The 23,745-nt window shown below is 39.3% G+C and overlaps 1 protein-coding gene and 1 pseudogene across 1 annotated transcript in view; one reads left to right on the top strand and one right to left on the bottom strand.

The window, feature by feature from the left end:
• EYA4 (EYA transcriptional coactivator and phosphatase 4) overlaps nt 1–23,745 on the bottom strand; it is a 49,244-nt gene that overhangs the window by 8,506 nt on the left and 16,993 nt on the right. Inside the window, exons 7-10 of the mRNA XM_087443759.1 lie at nt 10,763–10,852; nt 5,241–5,299; nt 4,971–5,131; nt 2,555–2,669 (exon numbers count right to left, since the gene is read on the bottom strand). Of these exons, the coding sequence (XP_087299885.1) occupies nt 2,555–2,669; nt 4,971–5,131; nt 5,241–5,299; nt 10,763–10,852 (425 nt within the window). The remainder of the gene's footprint in view (nt 1–2,554; nt 2,670–4,970; nt 5,132–5,240; nt 5,300–10,762; nt 10,853–23,745) is intronic.
• On the top strand, nt 5,666–7,217 carry LOC147914558 (10 kDa heat shock protein, mitochondrial pseudogene; annotated as a pseudogene).

The following is a 23,745-nucleotide window of genomic DNA, read 5'->3' as shown; positions in this document are numbered from 1 at the left end:
ACTTACAAATTGCATATATATAAACCACAAACATTGCATATACTTATAGGTATTTATAACGCACTGAAATTATTAATTACAAACACTGTATATATTTATAAATTGCATATATACATTTGTAAAACACAGACAAATATAAAGAAAATGAAAAGCATCAATTATTTAACCATCAAGAGATGGTACCTGCTATCCCCTTTTTGTGTATTTACTTTCAGATTTTCTGTTTGCCTATAGGTTTTTTTCCCACTTAGAATCATGTTATATATATAATTTTGTATTATAGTTTTTTCATTTGTTTATATCATGAACCTATTCATTTATGTCATGTTGTCTATTATTCCCCGTCTCCCAGCAAAACATAATGTGTGCAAACCACTCTACCATGGGGCTGCACCATCATTTATTTGTGTGTGTGTGAGGAAGACCAGCCCTGAGCTAACATCCAATGCCAATCCTCCTGTTTTTTTTTCTTTTTGCTGAGGAAGACTGGCCCTGGGCTAACATCCGTGCCCATCTTCCTCCACTTTATATGGGACGCCGCCACAGCATGGCTTGACAAGCGGTGCATGGTGCATGCCCAGGCTCCAAACCGGCGAACTCCGAGCCGCCGCAGCGGAGCGCACCCACTTAACCACTTGCGCCACCGGGCCAGCCCCTGCACCATCATTTTTCAAAGTTAAGCTTAGCCACTTGCCTGGTTTTTGATTTCTCAATATTATAAATAATGCTACCTTACATTTTTCCTACACATTTTTCCTACACATTTGCTTATGTCCTTCGACTATGTTCATAGAAGAGGAATTAGAGTCAGAGGGTACAAACTTTGCTAAAGGCTCTGATACATAATCCAGCCATGTTTTGTATATGCATCTGTTTTTCTGATACCCCAGGACATTTTGTGAAAATTACCAATATCATAATACATGTGGATAAGTTAGCAAGCTTCATGGCACTTAAATCTTCAATGTGTAATGGCTTATTTTCCCCTTCCTTTCCTTGTTAGACCCTCATTTATTTCTTAAAATCACATACGCCTGTAGTTGCTTTAAGGCCATGTGTTGAATAATGATCTATATATAATATGTTATGGATAACGTGTAATCTATACAATAATGTAATAATCTTTGGTTTGTAACTATCTAGGAGACTTCTTTTAGAAATAATGAAAGCTGTTGACCTCGTCCCCAAGGAAATGCACATTCCACCACACTTTACACACAATTTCAGGGGCTCAGGAGTCCTCACCCCAGCTTCCTTGATTTTTGCTCTCCATGTCACCAGTCACAGAGATCACGAGCCAGCAGGTTCCATTGTAAACAGTGTTAATTGTTAGACAATTCTTCCTTACATGGAGCCAGAAACTCCCTTCCCAGGATTCCTACTATTGGTCCTAATTCTCTCCTTTACAGACACAGAGAGAAATGTAATTTATTTCCAGCCTAACATCTCTAACAGTTGAAATCGGTAACCTTGATTCACACACAACTCTTCTTCAGACTAAACTCTTTGGTTCCTCCTTCCAACTGTTCCCTTTACATGGCTTCCACAGCCTATACCCTTCTGGCCACGTTGCTGGACTTAAGATGCTTCAAATATGTCACAGCCCCTGTTGGAATGTGTCGCCCAGAACTGAGCAAAGGACTCCATTCTGGCTTCCCCAGGCTGACCCAGAAAGCTCCTGCCCCCACCTCCCCACGTAGACTTTCTGCTACCACTGCAGTTACTGGTCATGCCACACGGGGAGAAGCCACAGGCAGGATTTGACACACACTGTTTTACTTCCATGTTCTGAATACTGGACTCTCCTTTTCCCCTGCCAAGGTTTTTCTGTATCCTGATTCAATCAGCCCAAATATCTCTTTCTCTGAATTTTGTGTTACCCACAAATTTGCTAAGCATGCTTTTATTTATTCATCTAACTCAGAAATGAAACTAAAGAACAGGATAGCATAAAGATTCAACCTCATCCTACTAGCTATCACTTTCCAGATTTATATTACTTTATGAATTGGCATTTATGGCACATGGTGTTCAACTAATTATAAGTCTATTCAATTCTATTATTTACACTAACAAGTCAGTATTTCACTGTTTAGTTCAAACAACACAAAGGTGACATGTTTTTCAGGAGTTTTCTCTTGCTTTTTTGACACATTTAAATTATGTATATTATCTGCAATGGCCTAAAAGACTTAAAAACATGACTCTTGGTAGAAACAGTGTTGTTTTGTTTTTCCCATCATCTCCTGTACTTTGCCACCAACAGAGAGCTCTCTTTTTTTTTGCATAAGAAGTCACATGAGTTTCCTGTGGGGATTATCAGTGGTCACGAGGAGAGAAGGGTAGAGAGATGGCATCTCCCGGTTATTCCCGTCCTCCACCCCAAAACACACACACACACGCAATGAGACTGAAAAATCACTGGACTCAGTGAATTCTTTGGTCCCTTTAAACCCTAAAATAGTCAAGGAACTAAAACATTTTTATAGATGTTGTGCTATTAGAACTACATCTTCAATACAATAAATAGAGAAACTGCACCAATACCACTTACCTAGTACTAATAATTGATAAAGACTTAAGTGCATTTGTTAGCCAGGAGTCCGTGAGACCTTCAATCTCTGCCCTCAATTGCAGCCACGCGTCTCTCTTGGCAGGGCCAAGGAGTCCTGCAACACCAAAAATCGAGGCAGAGTCAAGAGATGACCATTTTTTAGGAATACCTAGTTTGGTCCCCCTACTGTCTAGTACAGATAATGTTTATTCCAGCCCATATCAGAAATGGAGAGAGAGATCTATTTGTGTCAATTCTGATCCTTCACTTCTGAATTGACTATCCATTCATTCATTTAACAAACGTTTACTGAACAACTTCTAGAGGTGAGGTACTGGGCTAAAAACTCGGGACGTAACAGTGAAAAAGTGGGTCACAGTCTTCGCCCTCACTGAACCTAGAATCTGGCACAGCGGATGCCAATCACTCGAGGAGGTGGGAACTCCCGGGGCCTGGGTCCCACCCCGACTGTGATGCCATAGGTCTGGAGGAGAAGGTAGAGTCTACCAGCCTAGGGATACAAACTGCAAATAATTTGGCTGCCTGAAATGTTTAGTTTCTTAATAATCACAATCATTACCACTTTGAAACAGTAATAATGGCATTATCATATATTAGCTATAGAATGTTTCTAATATTAATGTGAAAGCTATTACAAACACTTTATTTGACAAAGAGAAGTTAAGAATTCTTTTTAAAATCATGAAGGGTGTGACAGTTATAAACAATAGTTAAAGATTACATTGGTGTTATGATGAAAAAAGAAGTAGGCATGCTAATTTTTTATTTAATCCCTTGCTTTTATGATAAAACAAGATCATGTAAATCCATTAAAAAGGAAAATTTCTTATTTAAATCATATTTCAGAATACTGGGAGAACATATTTTTGTGTCAGCTTTTTAAATCAAGATTTATAGTTTCTAGCAAGTCTCATTTATCCTTATTTCAATGAAGAGATGCTAACACATCACAGAAAATTGACTCACATGTCATTGTTTAAACTTATTAAGATATACGATTATTTATTCGTAATCTTGTTAATTTTTAAATAATTTTAATAATAGCCTTCAAGAGGGAAATAATGACATACCTGAATGATAAATTTCAGATTTCCCCAAAGGATATTTATTTTAAAGTTAAACGTGTTACCCACAACTGATTTTAAATAGAATATCTACTTATTTGATTTTATAAAAGTGTCTTGTATAGAGCACTCGAATGAGTGAGGAAATCTGAGTTATCCTTTAGGACCTTGGGGAAGTCAGTCATCTGCAGAGGCCTGTTTCTCATCAGAAATGAAGGTCTTCCATATCCAAGCTCCTTTTTGGTTCTGACATTATTATTATTGTCTATGGTTCTACATGTTTTTGTTCTCTTGTAGTTATTCAGCATCTATTAATCATCTGTGATATGCTCAAGGCTAGTTAGGTAGCGGGGATACAAGGTGAACAGACACACAGCCAACTCCCACGAGGTGTATGGCTGTGTGAAATACATCTACTATAGAGGAAAATTGACTATATTGTATCCTATGACACATACATGGATATACAGATGTCTAATATGCACACATATTTATCTGTATCATTCCATTTTAGATTCTGGTTTATGTTCCTCAATCATCCTTCCTTGTTTTAAAAAAAGGGAAACAAGCAAACCCTGGGAGAAGAATCTTACGTGACCTCATAACTAATCTGAGGATTTTCTTGACCTAAAATTGATCCTAATCATAGAGATCACCAAGCTTTATTGTATCACGAAACTTCAAGGATCTTAGTTCTGATATCACAAGTTTTGAAATCACCTGTAATATATGGATGAGTATAAAATAGGTTAGATGTTAACTACAGAGTATTTGAACTTTTAAATACCATGATAATCATAATTTGCACTACACAAGGGAAAGATATACTGTCAGGCAACATGCAGTTTTTAAATGGCTAGAACAGACTTGTTGAAAGTCTTTGAAATGACGTAAAGCACTATTTATTTTTACTTCTGACAGGATTCCAGAAAGACCATAATTGCTAACAACTCTGCTTCAATGACAGGGCTCCTGTCTGTAGACAGGTCTTCTTCCCACTGCCTCCATTGGTCCCTCTGTCTGGTTTTCACTGAGAGCATCCAAGGAACAGCTGAGGAAGGATAAACTAAATGCTCTGCTGTCAATCTTGACCAAATGTCTGGGAACAAAGATGTCCCAATGCCTTTGACAGAGCTGCACGTTTTATTTTGCAGTTAGATTTTTTCCCCACCTACTCTAAGAAACTTAAAATTCTGGCTCAATGTCGTTCAGCATGAGCTCTTGGTAATTTATCTTACAGTAGGATAGTCTCCAACACGGAATATGGAACTACAGTTCAAATTCTCCCTCTATCCACAGTGCCTTTATGAGATTTAAACAGCCACACGTACCTCCGACATTGTTCTTGTAGGTGTTGTATAATTCTTTTACTCTTCTGTAACGAAAAGCCAACTTCCTCATCCAGTCAACCCCTCCTCTTACACCTGTTGGCAAACAAAGGTTTGCACTACTTGCAGCTGCATGGAAGCCATCAGTTGCAAAACTGTAGGTACTGCAACACCCAAAATACATTAAAAAGAGATAAAAGAAATAAAATTACATGTGCAAAACTCCATAGTTGAATTTCTGTAGGAAACAGCATACTGAAAGGCAGGGCTTACCTTAAATCCTGCCCGTTATCATCTGAGGAAACATCATCTATATGAACTTGATCACATTCCTGTTAAAAACATTGGAAAAGTTATTTGTTTTTCAAATGATGCTTGTCACCATGTTTGAAGACTTGACCATCTTTCCATCTGATCAGGCTATGGCCAGAAGAGGGCAGCATTTGCCCATCCATCTCGCATCTCCCACTGGGACCCGGCATCATTTCTACTCTGAGATCTAAATCCAGAAGAGTGCCATAAAAAGAGGCCTGAAAACATAGGGCATATGGGTTTCTTTAGAGCAATTTAAAAAATAATTTTAATCTTTACATTATTGATAAGAAATTCTCTTTTGAATCTTTATAATCACCATTTGTGTTCATCTGCAGCCATTTCTGTGGTGCATCCTTTAGTATGGAAGCAAAGCTAACCCGAACATGCACAAAACTTGTCTGGTCTGAACACCTCGGGTGGTTACCATCATTTATTATTTGTTGAGCAGCAACAGAGGGCCTGGATGTTACGGTGTCCTGTGAGATTTCTACGGCTTCCTGCTTTTTGCATGGCCTTGTTATTTTAAAAGTCCTGGTCTTTTAAAGCAGAAAAAAGCTAATAACCACAGAAACTGACATTTTCTTTCTTTCTTTTGTTCAAGTTTTTAAATCTTCAAACTGAAAAGAATACTTATAAGTAAAAGGGAAATAATGAAGATTTCCCATCTCTAATGTGCTACAAACTCAGAGGAAAATAAACCTGATGTACATACACCTGCAATTGACCTAAGTTATAGTGTGTTCAGAACAAATGGTCACTTTTCTGAATAAGAATTCAATTCTTCTTTGTTATTCTCAGAATTCTATTCTACCTTCAAATAATCTGCCAAGTTCCAGTGAATTAGTACATGATCTGAAGGTGGAATCTGGTAAGGGTATTTAAAATACCTGGTCCTTACTAACCTCCGGAGACGTATGGTTTCGCCTTTTTTCCCCTTAAATTATTTCAGCCATATTTACAGATTCTGACTGTATACGTAGAGCTTACCATTCAAAATCAATTAAAAAAATTACTAACTTTGAACATAGGATGTCATACTAAACAAAAGCTTTTCAGCTACTATTTAAATTCATTATAAGACTTGGAAGTGTCTGGTAGTGAAATACTTAATATCTTGTCTCCAGCTTTCCACATGGAGTATATTAGATCCTGTTGCAGTGTGACAATAAATTAGTTGACTCAGGCTTCTTTTAAAACATAAAATTTAGTGACTAGCCAATCAATACAATTTTGGTATATAACTTGAAAATCCAGGTAAATTAATTTTAAAGCTTCATATGACTTACATAAATTATGGGTTTAGTAATTTTTGAATAAATCTCTACCTACATTCGCAGTTAAGGAAGAGCCCTGACAAGTAATCTGACTGGAAGCCTCTGGAGGGGGGTGTTTGGGCCACTCAGATATACCCCTACCTGGCACCAACTGGCATAATCGCTCAACAATTCTTTCTTGAATAAATGGCGGAAGTCTAGACAAATGATAGTTCTGGACAGAATTATCTGAATTACTTAAATTTTCTAACACAAAGTTACAATGATATAAAATAATCATATTCTATATGGTAAGGACTGTGAGAAGACATTTGTATCACGATGGAGGGAAGAGCGAGAGAACAGAGTACGGGCTGAGACCACAGGTGTGACGGCAGGACAGCCACTTAGAAATATTCTTCCCCAATTTTGACTGCGTATTGGTTGATAGGGGTGCAGTTCAAACTTTAACCAGAGGAGGCACTATAATTCCAGAAAAATCTCCGGGAAAAGTATTGCAAGCAATAGTAGCTGCTGGATTGGGCTCTAAAGGAAAGGGTGGAGAGATTTAACCAGTTAGCATGAAAGTTGGAAATGAAATTCTTCTCCCAGAATATGGAGGAAGCAAAGGATTATTTCTTATTTAGAGATGGTGACATATCTTGGTAAGTATGTAGACTAAATTAAATTCTTATCGAAATGGTATCATGTGAAACTGCTCATTCCACTGAAGCTCTGAAATCTTTCATCATGTAAATAATTTCCATGTCTCTCTTGTATAATAAACTAATGATATCCAAATAAAAAGGGTGGAGGGAAATCCTTATGAATTACCCTGGTATTCAGAGGTTACTTCTATATTTAATACCCTCTCATCCTAATTTTTAGAGAAATTCCTCTGACATTTCAACTATTAACTCACATGATTAATTTGTATATTTTGCCCAAAAATTTATTTTTTAATCCTGAGGACATCAGTATATCAAACTTATTGGACCATGAGCTCCATATTTGAAGTTATGGTTGATGTTTGTCCAAATGGAACTTCTCTTTAAATTTATGCCTAGTTAACTCTGCTTGTTGACTCTGGACTCCTGCCCAAGGATTACAGTCCAGTGAAAGAAACCTGAACTTCAATCACTCACATTTTTAGAAAAATCTAAATAATTGTTCTTCAATTAGTTTTCACTCAGAGGAACTTTGCAGGAATCACTTTTAACAAAACCTGAATGACTAAAAACAGTGTAGTGCTTTGGCTTTAACAAATTTCAGTATAAGAACTCTGAAATCTGAATATCTGAAATAACTCTGGTACTAATCTTAAATTCTTTAATTTTGTCTTATACGGTGACCACAAAGTTGTCACTGATTTTTATCAGTTATAATCCACAGCAGTCTTCTCTCACTTTTGTGAGCTCCAACTCCCTGGTGCCTTCTTTTCTGGAAGTTATTCTAACTGAAATAACATCTTATTTAAACAGAGAGCATTCTCTTCTTAGGGGGAGCAGTGTGAGCATTTGCCTTCTCTGCAGTTGGGCAGGATGTAGCGAAGTGTCTATTAGGAGGATTTAAATTTGTATCTTTTAAGGAATTATGTGAGAGCAGCTGCTACTACATATGTTACAGTATCTATTGAAGGATTTGAGTCTCAAATTAGATTTTTAGGTTAAGAAAAGGAACCCTGAGAGATTAAACACACAAGTGAAAAAAAACCTAACAGGTTAAAGATGGAGTTACTCTCTTGAGGAATTTTCCTCTTTGTCAGTAGAAGCAGTAATAGCTTAAAACCAGTTATAAAGCCCATGACAATCTTTAGTTGCAAGGGTCTTACTGAAATAAAAATTGGGTAAAAGTCAAGTTGACTTTCAAAATCAAACGCAGAAGAACAGTGGATATAGCTATAACTGTACTGAATGACTGTGAAAGCTATTGTTTAGGTTTTATTAGTTTTAGTGCTTATTTATCTCACTTAAGTCAGTAGTAAGCCTTTGAGTTTCCTGGGGCACTTCATCTGGATGTGCACGTGTGCGTGAGTGTGTGTATGAGAATACAACTTATATGCAGAGACTCAATGATTTCATTGATGAAGCACAGTATTGTTGGATACTGAGTTTTAGTGTTTGAGTTAAACGGAATTTTCATCACATTCTAAAACACAACTAAAAAGCTATAATCACAGAAGAAAAAGTCAACAGCAATATTTTTTCACTTACTATTTCTACCAGAGATCTTGCTGGGTATTTTAAAAAGTATATTTTATATAGCATATAATCCAAAATAAAAATTCTTAAAGCACAGAGCTGACCACGTTTCTGATATGACAATATTCATGTGGAACTTCCTAAGGGTATTTGCAAATTCATCATATACTACTTTCACTTTCTCACTTTAGTGTTCTGTTAAAAATCGGGTGGTAAATTTATTCCATCTGGCTTCTAATGTGCCACTAAAGAAGCTAGAGGGTCATTTACTACCTTTATTTCTAGTAAAAAATAATTAATGAAATAAAAACTATAAAACTTGGATAAAATCACATAAAACTTCCTTTTTTTGTCTTTTAAAGTCTCAGAATTCTCTTTAGAATGAGACATCCATTTTAACAAACAGAAAAACCAACCTAAAATGTTATCACCGTATATAAAAAATTCAAGTTCCAAAAAGGCTAAAATGTGTTTTCCATTATCATGTATATATAAAATCACTCTGTACACTAGATAGGAATAAGTAGCAGAATTAATTTAAATGAAGTTTTAGAAAGGTGATTCTTATTTCTTATGATCTAAAACTGGAAACTTGCCTAGGAATACTGATCTTTCATATTGTCCATTAAAGAAAAAAAAAATAAAACCTTCTTAAACAGACAGCAATTTTATTACCCAGTAAACACAGTGGCTTGCTGCAGAGAAAATAACAACAACAACAAAATGCTATTACACAGATTTCCAGCACACACATTTATGGGATATACTGAACAACGTAGGTTTTATTCTTATGTCTCAAATGTAACTAAAACTGGATGTAAGACCTTGTCGATTTAAAAAACTTATTTAAGACCCTGACTGACTTGCTGGTTTTCTCACACCCTTCCGTTAACTTCGGCACGGCGTGAGGGCACAGTATGTGCTCCGGAGCCAGACAGACCCGAGATTCAAATCCCAGTTCTACCACTCGGCTAGCATGTGACCTCAGACTGATTTTTATGCTTGTGGACCCTACAGTTTCTCCTCTACAAAAATAATGTGATAAACATATTTATTTCAAATCGTTGTTAATTAATTAATGGAAAGTCCAATATAAAATGTTGAGCATAAGGTAGAGATTCAGTAATAATAATCTCCCTCTTAATTCATAATATGATTATAAACACTTTTATTTCTTTGTGAAGCCATAAGATAAAAATAAATTTAAATATGTCATTTAAAAAAAAAGAAATCTATTTCAGCATAGTTGCGCTTGACTGAGAAGTACTTCTGTCCGGTGCCCAAACTACTCAGTTATTTCAAATTTTACTGTCTGAATGCCTAATAACTCAGGTCATCAGGACCCAGATTATATACCTTATTACAGTACTTATCCACTGTCCTGAGGCTATTTTTTCTTGCGTCCTTCTGTGTTGTTGTGATTTTTACTTTCTCTTCATTTCAGGTTGGAAATGGAAAGATAAAATAGAAACAAGGAAATAAATGCAATCAAACCAGTCATGATGTGTTGTGTAAACAGCTCTAGCACTGTTTTATCCAGAAGGGGAGGAAATGAGGAGCGATAATGTCTAAAATTAGGTTTCAGATTATCTACAAAATTTAATGACCCATGCTAGCACCATGAATAATATCTGTGACTACTGTCCAGTGATCAACCTAACTAGTATCCTGGTTAGTAACCTGGAAAAGCTAATGCTGATTCTGAAGGTGCCATATGGGCTGTGCTTGAGATACCAAAAGGACCAGGAACAGTGTATGGGGGTGTACAGAGCTGGGTAGCGAAGCAGACCTTCTCTTCTGAGACACTTTTGTTCTAAATATGTGCCACTACGTATGTATAATTCATTAACACAATTCAGCTTTTGTTTCTATTTTTATATACAGTTTTTCCCCTTGACAGGAACTGTATTATTCTCTTGAGCTAAATTTCTATCTTTCAGTTTTCTTGTGGTTTTCTGCCTATACAGAAACCATCTAAGAGTTTTAATAGTTGTATACAACTATTCTTACCTTTTAAAATTCTTACCTCTAAATCATTAAAAAATAAATGTGTATCAGCAAGATTAAAAATCATTTCCTCCATTCGTAGTCCAAGGGTTACAGCCATGGGGGGATCCTGAAACAAAAATGCACACATATGAGGTAAAATTTCAGTAACCACAGTTATTATTAAAACTATTTTAAGTGTATATTGTTGTTGGGGGTGGGGATGGGGAGACTGTATGGGTTTTTACCTAAGATTCAAAAGATTTCTCAATTATATGAAAAGGCACCTTTCCAAAGAGTTATCCAAGACATACTAAATATACAGATATATCTGTGAATTTACAGGAATTTACATGCCCATGAAGATGACTTTGGATACATTTTCACATAAAGCTATATGTTCAAGAGAGGAGGAGGAAGAAAGCAAGAGTTCATATGACCCAGTTTATTGATACTCCCTGGAAAGTCCTTTGGAGAAAGGTATTTGGATGGGGTACTGAAGAATGGGGCAGACTTGTTAAAACAGGAAAGGATGTCTTTTAAGAATGATGACAAATAAGAAGTAGGAAAGGGAGAAAAGTAGGTCTATTGGATGTTTGTAGACTTAAGCAGACAATGTTGTCTGGAGGTGGGATAGGAAGAGCTGGTAGAACCTGGTGAAACCAACACTTAACTATTGCCTTTGATCAACAGGTGATATGTATCTGAATATAGTTTGGTCTAACCTGCACTTGACTAGGGATGAAGATGGAAGGGTCAGGAATAACTAAAGGAACATTAATTCAGCAAATGTAATCTAGGTAGAAAATATATACATTATATCAGAAGTTTAACAAAAGTGAAGGATTAGTATGGAGTCAAAATGACTCAATTCTTGTTCACAGAAACCAAGGTATTACCCAGCAGCAAGGAGCTGAGAATCAAGACCAGAGCTGCTCCTTTACCATGATTAACTGCAGCTGAATTTTAGCCTGGCATCCAGAGGTGTAAGACTTCAAAAACTAAGGAGAGGTCCAGCCCCGTGGCTTAGCGGTTAAGTGCGCGCTCTGCTACTGGCGACCCGGGTTCGGATCCCGGGCTCGCACAGATGCACCGCTTCTCCGGCCATGCTAAGGCCGCATCCCACATACTGCAACTAGAAGGATGTGCAACTATGACATACGACTATGTACTGGGGCTTTGGGGGAGAAATAAAAGGAGGAGGATTGGCAATAGATGTTAGCTCAAAGCCGGTCTTCCTCAGCAAAAAGATGGAGGATTAGCATGGATGTTAGCTCAGGGCTGATCTTCCTCACACACACAAAAAAATAATAAGGAGAGTTTAGGGACAGGGCCAGGGAAGTAATTCATGCACAAACGTTGTGTTTAAAAAGATCCAAGTTGAATGATCTCTAAAGGAGACCTGCTGAAGGTGCCTCTGGAGAAACAGAAAACAGAAAACCTGGAAGGGACAGTCCTCAGAATGTGAGACCAGATGGGCGCCAGCTAGGGAGAAGATATGGTTGCGAATAAAGCTGACAAGTCTAGAATGATACTATTGGCTTTGGTCTGAGAAGTTATCCCGAGAGGGTTGAGTGGCTGGGCCAGGAGGCAGACCGTAGGGATCTGAGGAGAGAGAACCAAATTCGTGTTTTCAATGTTCTAATAAATGGTATTTCGAGAAATGTATTTAAACTTGGGGAAATGTAATGCCAACTTTACTTCAATTTATGACAAGAACATGCAACCCAGGTCAGGCCAAGCAGTATTCATATACACCCCCAACTTATTCCATTAGCAAGTAGAAGCCCCTCCCCATCCACACCTACACCGCCACAACCCATTCTCCTCCTACAATTCCTCCTATAATGCTTTGAGGGGAAATCCTGGAGTGTAAACACATTTGCAGTGAGTGTCAGCCTCATATTCCATGGTGATTAAAACCTAGAAAATAGGAATTGAGTGCTAGGGAAGAAAGAGATCACTGAGGTGTGCTGAGCAAAGCTCAGACTTGATGTGGGAGAAGACGAAGACAGGACAATAATAATATGTTGGCTGTCAACATAATTTTCTAATTGTTGACATTTCTTCCTCAGAGATTTCTGTGGATTTCCTAGCTGGAGATTCTCTCTCCTCAGAAACAGATGTTCATCATTCACACAGTCGATGGCATCCTGGTGTCGTGTCCTCCAGGCAGCCTGACTCTCCCGCAAGATTCATCTGTCTTCCGGCGACAGGATCATTCAGAGCAATATATCCAAGAATTAAATAAGTTCCATTTTACTCAATAATAAGAACAAAAATATTGTGCCCATTTTGTGTCCCAGGAGTTTGAGAATTCAGAGGGATCTCTTGCTCTGTTTCCTTCAAGAATAAAATTCTTCCTTTTTCTTATTTCTTTTTGTTGTTCAAGTTTTTATTGTTCTTATTGAAAGAAAACCTCTGAGGGTTGAATACAATTTTTAAAAATTATACATTTTTTTTTCTGTTAAAAAATTACTACTTCTAGTCTCCCTCTCTCTCTTTTGGCAGGGATTAAATAGGCTGAGGACATAGAAAACTTGTAAATATTCTGTCTAGCCACGAGACCATGAACAAAAACTCTATAGAAATATCAGGAAAAATCAAATGTAATTATAGCATGAAAACATATAATTCCATTAGTGACGCTCTATGCTTTTGGGGAATGTTCACTGATGCAAGACTAAAACTAAGCTCCACACCACCCCGTCATGTTTCTGATGATTACTGCCCTAAAGATATGTATGTCAGATGCGGGTTCAGAAATGTCTTATTTAAAAGATTTTTCTCCTCGAGACTAGATTAGTTAAGTTCTCATCCTACCATTTGCCAGTTTCTCTTTTTTTAAGTTTTAAATAAAATTATTGAATTTCTTATGTTCATGCCTCACATTCTTTGCATTTACAGATCAGATTTATGGGGACGGGAGAAAACATACTGTTCCTCTTTGATTGTTACTTTTATCGATTCCACGCTTCTGAAGTACGTAACTCTCTATGCTACCCAAACAGCGACAGGAAAATCCATGAAGAATGCATTTCGTGCATCTGATAAGCATGCAAACAAATACAATTTTTGAAAAACCAACAAGAATTCTCTAACAAGTAAGCACCGCATATGGTATGATGAGCACTGCATTTGAGCACCCCACTGGAATGCAGCTCCGCGGTGCGGGAAGGGGCTGCTCACTGGTTTTTCAAGCCATGGCACTTCCACATCACACACTCCACGAGAGCCAGGACTGAAGGAGCGTTTTGGCAAAATAGCATTTGTTAATTGGGCAAGTTTAGGTTTGAGGTTTGCCGAAGTGTGAACTAGCTGTATTTTATTAAGGTTTCCAGAGACCAAGGCCTGTTGAAAGGGAGGTGTTTCGTCAGCCATGCCAAAGGCTTGGCACAGATGGGCTAGGGACAGCCACGCCACAAGCCAAGGAAAACCATGCCTGTAAGACGTGGTGATCTCTTACACGCCTGTAAGAGAATGTCTAGTGAGGGCATACTTTCAAATATTTAATTTTACCTTTTTTCTTTCCAGCTTATTGAGTCATTGGGACAGCTAATTCTAAGTAAGCAGACTACAGTACCACATTTTTCCAGCTAAAGGAGCCACAGATGTAAGAATCCAAGAAAGATGACCAAGAATTTGGTGGGGGAGACTTAGCCAGGTCTCTGTACTGTTGGGCACCCTCTTCCCTGCCAGACTCCCTCGAAGACGCTGCCAGGGCCTGTAGTTCCATGGTATTATCAGGCATTCACCAGTTAAACATACTTTTGGATCGAGTCCAAGCTTTGTACAGAGATGTTTGCTCATTTTCATTAGATGTTTGTAGAATTATAGGCACCTTATGAATCAAGGGTGACTGCCTTTTTTCAGTTTAACTGTTGTGAGTGTTGAGTTTAGGGTCTGAAATGAAGTGATAGTGAAAACTTGGATAGAGGGAAAAAGTAGGAACAAAAATACACTCACAGGGTTTTGTGGAAGCTCTGACACATATTACACACATATAGCAGCATTTCCAATCCAAGTATCTACAGAAAGGCTTAAAGCGGGGCAAACTGAACTGCCAATTTACTCTGCATACCACCCTATTAAAATACTGAAACTATTCCCAAGACATTTTGTTAGAGAGACAGAGGAGGAAGATGAAGAAAACGAATCCCTCTTGGCCCTTCAATGTGTGATCCTCAGCCGGATATGACCAGCATGTCACCAAGTCAGGATCAAGTAGGGCACTTCTCCACATCAAAATATGAACGCCTATGAGCCGTGCTAGCACAGGGCCACTGGAGCCAGACTGTCTATCGACGGGCGCCCTGCACTGGGCCATCAGCTGGATTCCTCCTCTAGGGACACAACGTAAAAATATCTCGGGAAAGGCAGTAATTATGTATTTTTAAAGAAATGGAGGACTTTTTTTTTTTTGGAACTCAAGCTCTCGGAACAGTTACTCCTTTGGGACCTGAAGGCCATTTGCAGACTTATAAACACAGAGGCAGAAGATGTGCATGTTCGTTACAGAAGAAGGAAGACAAAACAGCTCCAGGGGCCAGCGTGGGTTTGTTAGAATACATGAGCTCTTTTAGCCAGTGACGAGAGATGAAATGAAATTCAGTCATGAATCAGAAGGGAAATTTTACAATTGAGATGTCTGTCTATGATGGATAGGCAGTGGGCTTAAGAATTCTCAGGGGAACTGGAGAATGGTTTCAGGAACATTCATTTGTTTAGCGCATGCTGATTGTCTACTGTGTGTCAGACACGTTCAAATTCTGGGCAGAGAGCAGAGAATCAAATAAGCAAAGTCCCTGCCCTTGTGGGGTTGATATTATTACTGGGTGAGCTATCTGATAAATAGACAAAAAACCCAAGTAAATATACATATAGTATTTCAGGTGGTGAAAAACTCACAGTCAGCAGATGCAGAGGCTACGGGGATGGGCGGTGATGGCTCATTTAAAGAAAGCGCGGGGAAGGCCTTTCTCTGGTGATTGTTGAGGATAAGAGACCGGAGAAGTGCGAGGGGCCTGGCCATGCACAGATGCGGGGGTAGGAATATATGCAGAGGTAAGAACGAATCTGGTGTGTGCGGAACAGCACAAAGCAGAGCGCCCCAGGAGTGAAAGAGATCGTTCAGGAGCAGACTCCTCGGGTAGGTGAGAGGGCCTGGACCCAGGACTGGAGCAGAGGTGCAAAGAGAGGCAGAGAATATGGTTACAGTGCAAAGACGAAGTAAGCTGTTCAGTTTGCTTCTTGTGTGTGTGTGTGCGTCTGTGTGTGTGTGTGATGGAGGAGAAGTTTTGTACAGAATTGCAAAGGGGCTCTGAACGTCCGAGGGGAGAGAAGGTGTGAAATGGTTAATTCACCCAGGAGCGCTGGGACCCACTGGAGACCTGTGGCTGCGTTCAGATGCTCGGGACAGGCAGGGAGTCTGGTGGGTTTTTTGCAAGGTGAGTCTGGTGGAGAAAAAGAGTTTGGATAAGGATAGGGAGGCTTTATGCACAAGTGCGGTTATAGTGGTACCCAGCGCTGGGATGGTGACGTCTAAGGCACAGGCTTTCAAACTCGACCACACATGAGAAACGCCCAGGGAGCTTTTAAAAACCCTGCTGCCCAGGCCACACCTCATACCAGTGAAATCAGATTCTCTGAGGACCCACGTATCAGTAATTTCAATGTTCTCTAGTGAGTCCAATGTACAAACAAGACTGAGGATCAGCAGATTAAGATCTTGCTCCTCAAAGTGTGCTTCACAGACGAACAGCGTGGGAATCACCAAGGAGCGTGTTAGAAAGGCAGACTCACAGCTCCTACCCCGGATCCAATGAAGCAGAACCCGTAGGCTAACAAGACCACCAGGCGATTCATATGCATGTTGATATTTGCAAAGCACTGGTCTAATTGCTCCCATGAGGTCTGGGACAGTTACAGAAGACCGGCCTCTGGGTGCTTCCAAAGGGCTCTAAGACTTGAGTCAGTCTGAGCACTGAGTAGAATGGTGGCTCAGGAAAATTTCTTGGCAACTAGGCTTCCCAAGAAGTAGCTTAAAGTTCTGAGTAAGAGTGCATTGCCCCACGCTCACCTCCACAAAGAGGTGGACTTAACCTCAGGGACCAAATGACCCACGGTGCCTTTTAGTCATGTAGCCAACCACCTGCTGGTGAATGGGTAAAAGTGAAAAACTAGCTAGTTTTTGCTCTGGTTTAAAAGGATTTGTTCAAAATCCAAATGTTCAATGGAAGCAACACATTTGCAGTTGAATAGTGGTCAGTAGTCGATATTAAGTAATCAGAAGCCATGAAGGGAGCATCACACAACTCACCTACCATGACCAGCTTCTATTGTTTCAATTGGAAGAGAATCCAATGAATAAAGCGAACTCAAATTTGTTAAACTAATAACGGAATAAACATACTTCAAGGGGAATTACAGCAGTAGGAATATGCTATAATTATAGTTTCTATCTATATTACTGCTATTGTGGAGACTTTGGATTGATGGGACTTGCTTAATTTTTATTATTTTTAGCCCTTCTAAGCCCTTCTAGCCCATCATATGTCATAAGTACTTTTAAGTATAAAAAATAGTACAGTATTATTTTTATACCATACAATATACAATAGTATAGCATAGCAGCCGATAGAAAGGAAGAAGTCAAGTTGGTGAGAATGACCATGGGGGGATGAGATAAAAAGCATACGACTGAGGGAGGAGGGAGATGGCAGAGATGGCAAATGAACACGCCTGATGAGACAGCCTCAGGACTCAGGGAGGAAGGTGAGTGGTACTCTAGAGGAAGGCTGTAGAAAAGATAGGTCAGACATTGATTTAGAAAAAGGAGAGTTGATGATGATTTAAGGAAATTTAACGGAAGTTAATAGTAGTTTAATCTGCCCTCCCCCACCTCCCCAAGATGTGAGACTAAACGACCATAAGCCGAAATCATAAGCTGAGACTGAAACTTCAGGGGAGGTTAGAGAAGGCTCCTCTAGAAGCATGTGCTTTGAAGAAACTAATTACCACTTATCTTCGAGTGATGTCCCTTCAAGATCTTTTCTCTTTTCGAATTCACTTTCACGAATAACATGGTAAGAGTGGGCTTCAATAAAAGTTAGTAAGAAATTTGGCTATTTATGATATCACCTAGAGCCATTCAATCCAACATAAAAAAACAATTTCTCTAAAATAAACATATACTCAACAAAAGAGTAAGACAGGGCTCTGAGAGAGGAGTCAGTAGGTAGTACTCCCTAAGAGAGAGTTTGAGAAATGCCACTATCTTTGATTTGGCTTTACTTTTACATACATATGGACTATATTTATGTATATACACATACATTCACATACACGCATGTGCACGCAAACACACAGTACGAACAACCATGAAACACACTTGCACATTCTGCTTTCATTCCCTTTATATGTACCACAGCTGCTGTCTAGTCACCTTCTCCTTCTCTGTAGCACTGAGCTGAGTATCTCACACTATGAGATAAAACAACAGACACAAATAGACGCAAAGCTCTTTAGAAAACATCCAGATTCCCCCAAATTCAGTTTCCCAACATTCAGATTCCCTTGAAACCAAACAAAATAGGTTACATTTACTGAAGGTTCACTCTGTCGTAGGCAATGTGCTGAGTGTTAACGCATTAACTTATTTAACCCTCCTAATCAAATTATTAATTTTATTATTCTGCCCATTTTATATAGAGGGTAACTGAGGCTCACTAAGACTAAATAAACTACTCAGTAAATAAATTATGCAGGCTCACATGCACAGCAGGAGGTGGAGCTAGAATTTGAACTCAGGTCCACCCTCCCTCCAAAGCCAGAACGCTCTAACCATTATGCCCAGAAGGGAGGTAACCTGCATGGTGTTAACGCTGCCACTAGGGTGGCCTCCAATCCACAGTTCCAACGCTTGATTGATTGTAATCATGTCCTATTAAATCATGTCGCTTTTCCTTAGCTGACATGCACGTAAGTCAGTACTTATCTTCATGACTATCCTGTAACTTAAAATGTAGCTGGTGCTAGTCGAGAAGTCTTTCCATATAAGTGTATGTAGATTGTTTAGTATAAAAGTAACCAATTGATTTGTCCTGATGAACGTATTATTTCCCCAGCACACTCTTATAAAAGATGTCTAAAATGAGAAAGTAGTTTTGGGAGCTTCAAGTTCAATTTCACAATACAAGACAACTGTTTACTTCCCCTTCAGTCTTTTCCCTGACTTGGGCTATTTCCTTTGCATCCTTACTGTGGAACAACTCTAGAGAATTACGGCTACATGGCATATGACACATTAATGCTCCAAAATAAAGCAAATCCCTAAAGCACAATTCATTTAGCTCCCCTCACCCTTCCCTCCAAAAGAGAGGAATTACTGCAACCTATCAGAGAAAATAATATATACAATTAATCAGGGAATAGGAATAATCTTCATAAACTCTAACAGATGATGGATGACTCCTGGTCTACGTCCTGCCAAATTCATAAACTCATACTTTAGAGTTTTGCAGTGCTGAAAACTGTAAATGCCAACTGGGGCTCAGCTTCACAGGCAGGAGAACTCAAGTCCCGACAGGCCTTGGTGGGCATCACGGTGAGTATCCAGGACTCGTTCTGCTTGGGAAAAGAGCATGTTGTGTTGACAACTGAACAGAGGCAAAAAGTGACGATAGATTAGGAAGAACCTTGGAAAATCCACAATATCGTTTATTTATAAATAGAAGTAGGATTTTCCAATACTTTTTAATTAAAACACAAAAGTTAGTTATACAGGGCAATTTATGAGTAAAACGGCATATTCCTAAATCATTATGTTCCCTGAATTTTATTTTTATCGGTGGTGGGGAAAAATCATGAGACCAAAAGAGTACAGAGATTAAGAGCATGTCAAAGGGATGTGGTTTCTGGTTGGCGATGCCACTTCTGAGCTGTGTGACATGGTACGAGTCACACAGGAGGGTGGTGAAAATGAAAGAGATAATGCATTGAACAGGACACTCAGCAAAGTGCAGGCGCACAGCCAGAACTCCAAAATGGTACTTATTATTATTTTACGGGGGATGGGGAGAAAGAGAGACAAGTAGGTAGGTAGGTAGGTAGGGGTGGTCCTGTCAGGGCATGATTTGCATCTCTGGCGCTTATATTTCCAGCCCCAGCTCACTATATTTCAGGCCGCTGAGGTATGATTTCGTGCCAACATTGACCATCTGCATGTCTGAAAATTTCTGCCTTTAGTCATTTCTCATCTGGGGGAAATAATGTGTATTTTTACTTAAGTCTCTCCAGGCTGGGAGGTGGATGACAGTTTTCAGAGCTGAGTGCTACTTTTCTATATGTACATGATCTCATTTAATCCATCCAATAACCCTGGAAGGAAACGGTTATAACCATTTTCAGATAAGGAAACAGGCTCAGAAGTTAAATGACTCGCCTAAGGCACAGCCAGGCCTAGGACTTCCCTCTAACCCCTAGCTCTGGGTTCCTTCAGCTGGATTATTGCCTTCAGACTGTGTTCTGAGCAACCCCTAGGACTAGGGAACACTTTGGGGTGATTGAGAACAATGGGGGAGGGGATTGGCTACCTGGTGGAAATGGGATATCTCCAGTCCCCCAACCTTTGCTTTTTTTTTTTTTTTTTTTTTTGGTGAGGAAGATCAGCCCTGAGCTAACATCCGATGCCAATCCTCCTCTTTTTTGCTGATGAAGACTGGCCCTGGGCTAACATCCGTGCTCATCTTCCTCTACTTTATATGGGATGCCGCCACAGCATGGCTTAACAAGTGGTGCGTCGGAGCGCGACCAGGATCCGAGCCGGCGAACCCCGGGCCACCGCAGCGGAGCACGCACACTTAACCGCTTGTGCCACCGGGCCGGCCCCTAAAGGGCTCTTAACTGTAAAACCTCTTGGGAACTTTAATAAGATGATATGCTCTGAATGGCTATAAAATGCAAGTACTCCCCAAATTTCTTTGACCCTCGGCCTTTCCACGAAAACTATCAATTAACATGTTCCAGAACTAGTTTTTCCAAGGAAAAAAGTGAGAAATACTCTAATCTAGTGGTTCTCAAAGCATAGTCCATCAAGTTTATCTGGGAATCTATTCTAAATGCAAAACCTCAGGCCCCATCCCAGACCTACAGAATCAGAAATTCTGGGGGTGGGACCCAGCCATCTGTGTTTAACAAGCCCTGTGGGTTACTGTGACGCACACTAAAGTTCTAGAAGCACTGTTCCAGCCTAAGCCACGACCACTTCCTACTTCCTGCACAGCAGCCTCCTACATGGTCTCCTGCGCTCACCCTTGTTCTTCTAAATCCCATTCTCCACATAGCAGCCAATTATAAACCATCATGTCCTGACTCAGCCTAAAACCCTCCAACAGCTTCCACTGCACCTAGAATAAACTCCAAAAGCCCTGCCATAGATACCCTACCCAATCTGGCCCCCCACCTATTTCTCTGTTCTTACCTTGCATTATTCTCTCCCTCTTTTACAACCTTCCAGCTACACTAGACTTCTTTATATTCCTGGAACACTGGAAGACTGTTCCTGCCCCAGGGTCCCTCTGTGCCTTCTGCCTGGAATCTCTCCCCACCCTCCCCTTCCCCTAATCCACATGGCTAGCTCCTTCTTGTAATTCAGGTCTCAGTGTCAACATCACCTCCACAGTCACACCCCCAGTTACTCTCTATATGACCTAGTTTGATTGTCTTCACAGAAGTTATCACTACCTGAAATGGCTTTGTTTGCTTGTAAGCTCCATGAGAGCAGGAAACTCTTTTCTGAGTGTTAACTCACATCAAGTTAAGTAAATATTTGTTAGATGAATACAGTCCGTCTGCGGAGTTCACCACTTTCATCTCTGGTTTGTGGTGAGCTGAGACTACCCAACGCCCTCTTTGGCCTCTTCAATGACCCCTGAGCTACATGGTCCCCAGCTTCACAAGATGGGCCTGACCGAACATCCCTTATTTAGCTACTTCTTCATACGCCAAGATATTAAAGTCTTACTAGCTAAAAGGCAAAGCCAATTTCCTTACTGACATTAAGAAAAACGTCAATGATCAAACGACTTTTAGAAAAGTATACATAATAATTCAATAAATAAGGTAATCTAAGTTGCTTTTCATGGAATTCAATAAGGGTATTTTCATTTTGATTAGAAAAAAAGATAAACTAAAAAACTTTTCCACTTTCATTTTCTTAAATTGCCCTGAGTAAAACATTATACAACATGGTAAGTTCCAACAGACCCCCTTCCAGTAGCACAGAATAGTATAAAGAACAAGGGCTTGTTACGAGACTAACTTGGTTTCCAACATATGTACCAGCATTGATCATTTTATGACCTTGGTCAGGTTACTTAAACCCTCATAACCCTGGTTTCCTCATCCACAGAAACTGGATTGCAATAAGTTACAGCAGAGTAATTATATAATTAGAGAGTGATACGGGATAACGTTTGTGAAAGTGAATAATAACTGAGGGATTAAGCAACTTGCCCGAGGTCAGAAAGCTGTGAGTATTTCTGGTCTCAGGTCTCAGTGTTTTCAAAGTTAGGATATCTGAGTCAAAGGCTCCGGTCCTTAACTACCACCCCTATTGCTGTGAAACGAAAATATTCCAATTGTCTGAGAGAAGATAATTAGAATTATTCCAACTTAAAGGAGAACTCACACAACTGCCTACACAGTACATCACTAATTGTCCTTATTCCTTTTAGGAAATGTCACTTATATATTGCATTCATTAGATTAACTGTCTATGCCATGCGATGTGCTGTAGCAGAAATCACATGGGCTTTGGGGCCTCAGGACGCATTCCTGCCACTGACTAGCTGTGCTGCACACATTTTATTCCCTCTCGGAGTACACTTCCTCATCTACAGACTGGGGAGAACAACCTACATCTTAAACTGTTGTGACGCTTAATATCTGGCACATCCTGGGCATTAAATAAATGTTAGTTCCCTTCTTCCCCTTACTCGGCCCCACCCTTTCGGTAAGCTCTGCTGTTTTAAGCTTCTGTAAGCATAGGGGATGTCTCTATTTTGTATTTGAACAAAGTTTTTTGTCAATACTTTAAAATAATAGAACTTGAATGTCGAAATGAACACTGCATGTCCAGGTGGCCGTCTGGGGAGGGGACAGTTTTATTTCAGTGATGCAACACTGCTGAGGGAAGTGTGAGAATGTTGCTTTCAGAGCTGCTCTTAGAGCCAGTTTATGAGGCACTCAGGAAAAGTAGCTTCATTGCTCCATGTGTTTGTTTTCTTACGGCTCACCACCCCTCCTTGCCTCTGTATTGGTAACCCCTCTTATCCCAATGGAACTCCACGCTCAGTTCTGGGATGGGAGCAACTCTATGGCACTTTCAACAAAAAGAAAAAAAAAAAAAATATATATATATATATATAAATATATATGGTGACATTTTTACCATGCTCCTTATTCATCACCTTGGGTTCAGTGATCTTACTATTTCTAAGGATCAACATTATCACAAAAGGATGAAGGTTTGAAGTCAGGAAATATTTTAAAAATCTAAAGGTAATTTCAAAAGATGAGTTCCACCACTGATTTGGCACAATGAAAGCAACATGGATAGTTAGGTATAGCCTCTAAGGGTGACTATTTTGAAGAGAACTTTATTTGGATTCATGTCTTCAAGTTAGATTGTTTATTTTAAACATTTATCTAATATGGAACTTAGCTACACAAAAACATTGCAATCAGTTCAACAGGATTTACTGTGCATTCCTCACAAGCCAAAATTATTCCAGAAGAAATGCTTTAGATTATTGTCTGGAAACTTTTTAGACTGTGTTCTCTATAAGCAATAGAATTTTGAGTGTACATCCCAAATTTATGTACAGGCAATTTACTTATAAATTATATACATATTCTTTAAATTATAATCATATGCATGTATTTATAAATTATGTGCATTATAAAACAGATAACAATAGAAACTGTAAGATACACGTGTGTGCATGTACAAATATTTTCTTT

The sequence above is a fragment of the Ceratotherium simum genome, chromosome 19 (assembly GCF_057802395.1).
Source record: "Ceratotherium simum simum isolate JZ-2026a chromosome 19, ASM5780239v1, whole genome shotgun sequence".
NCBI classification, from domain to species: domain Eukaryota; kingdom Metazoa; phylum Chordata; class Mammalia; order Perissodactyla; family Rhinocerotidae; genus Ceratotherium; species Ceratotherium simum.
The sequence above is the reverse complement of the archived record's forward strand: the minus strand, read 5'-3'. Positions and strand labels throughout refer to the sequence as shown.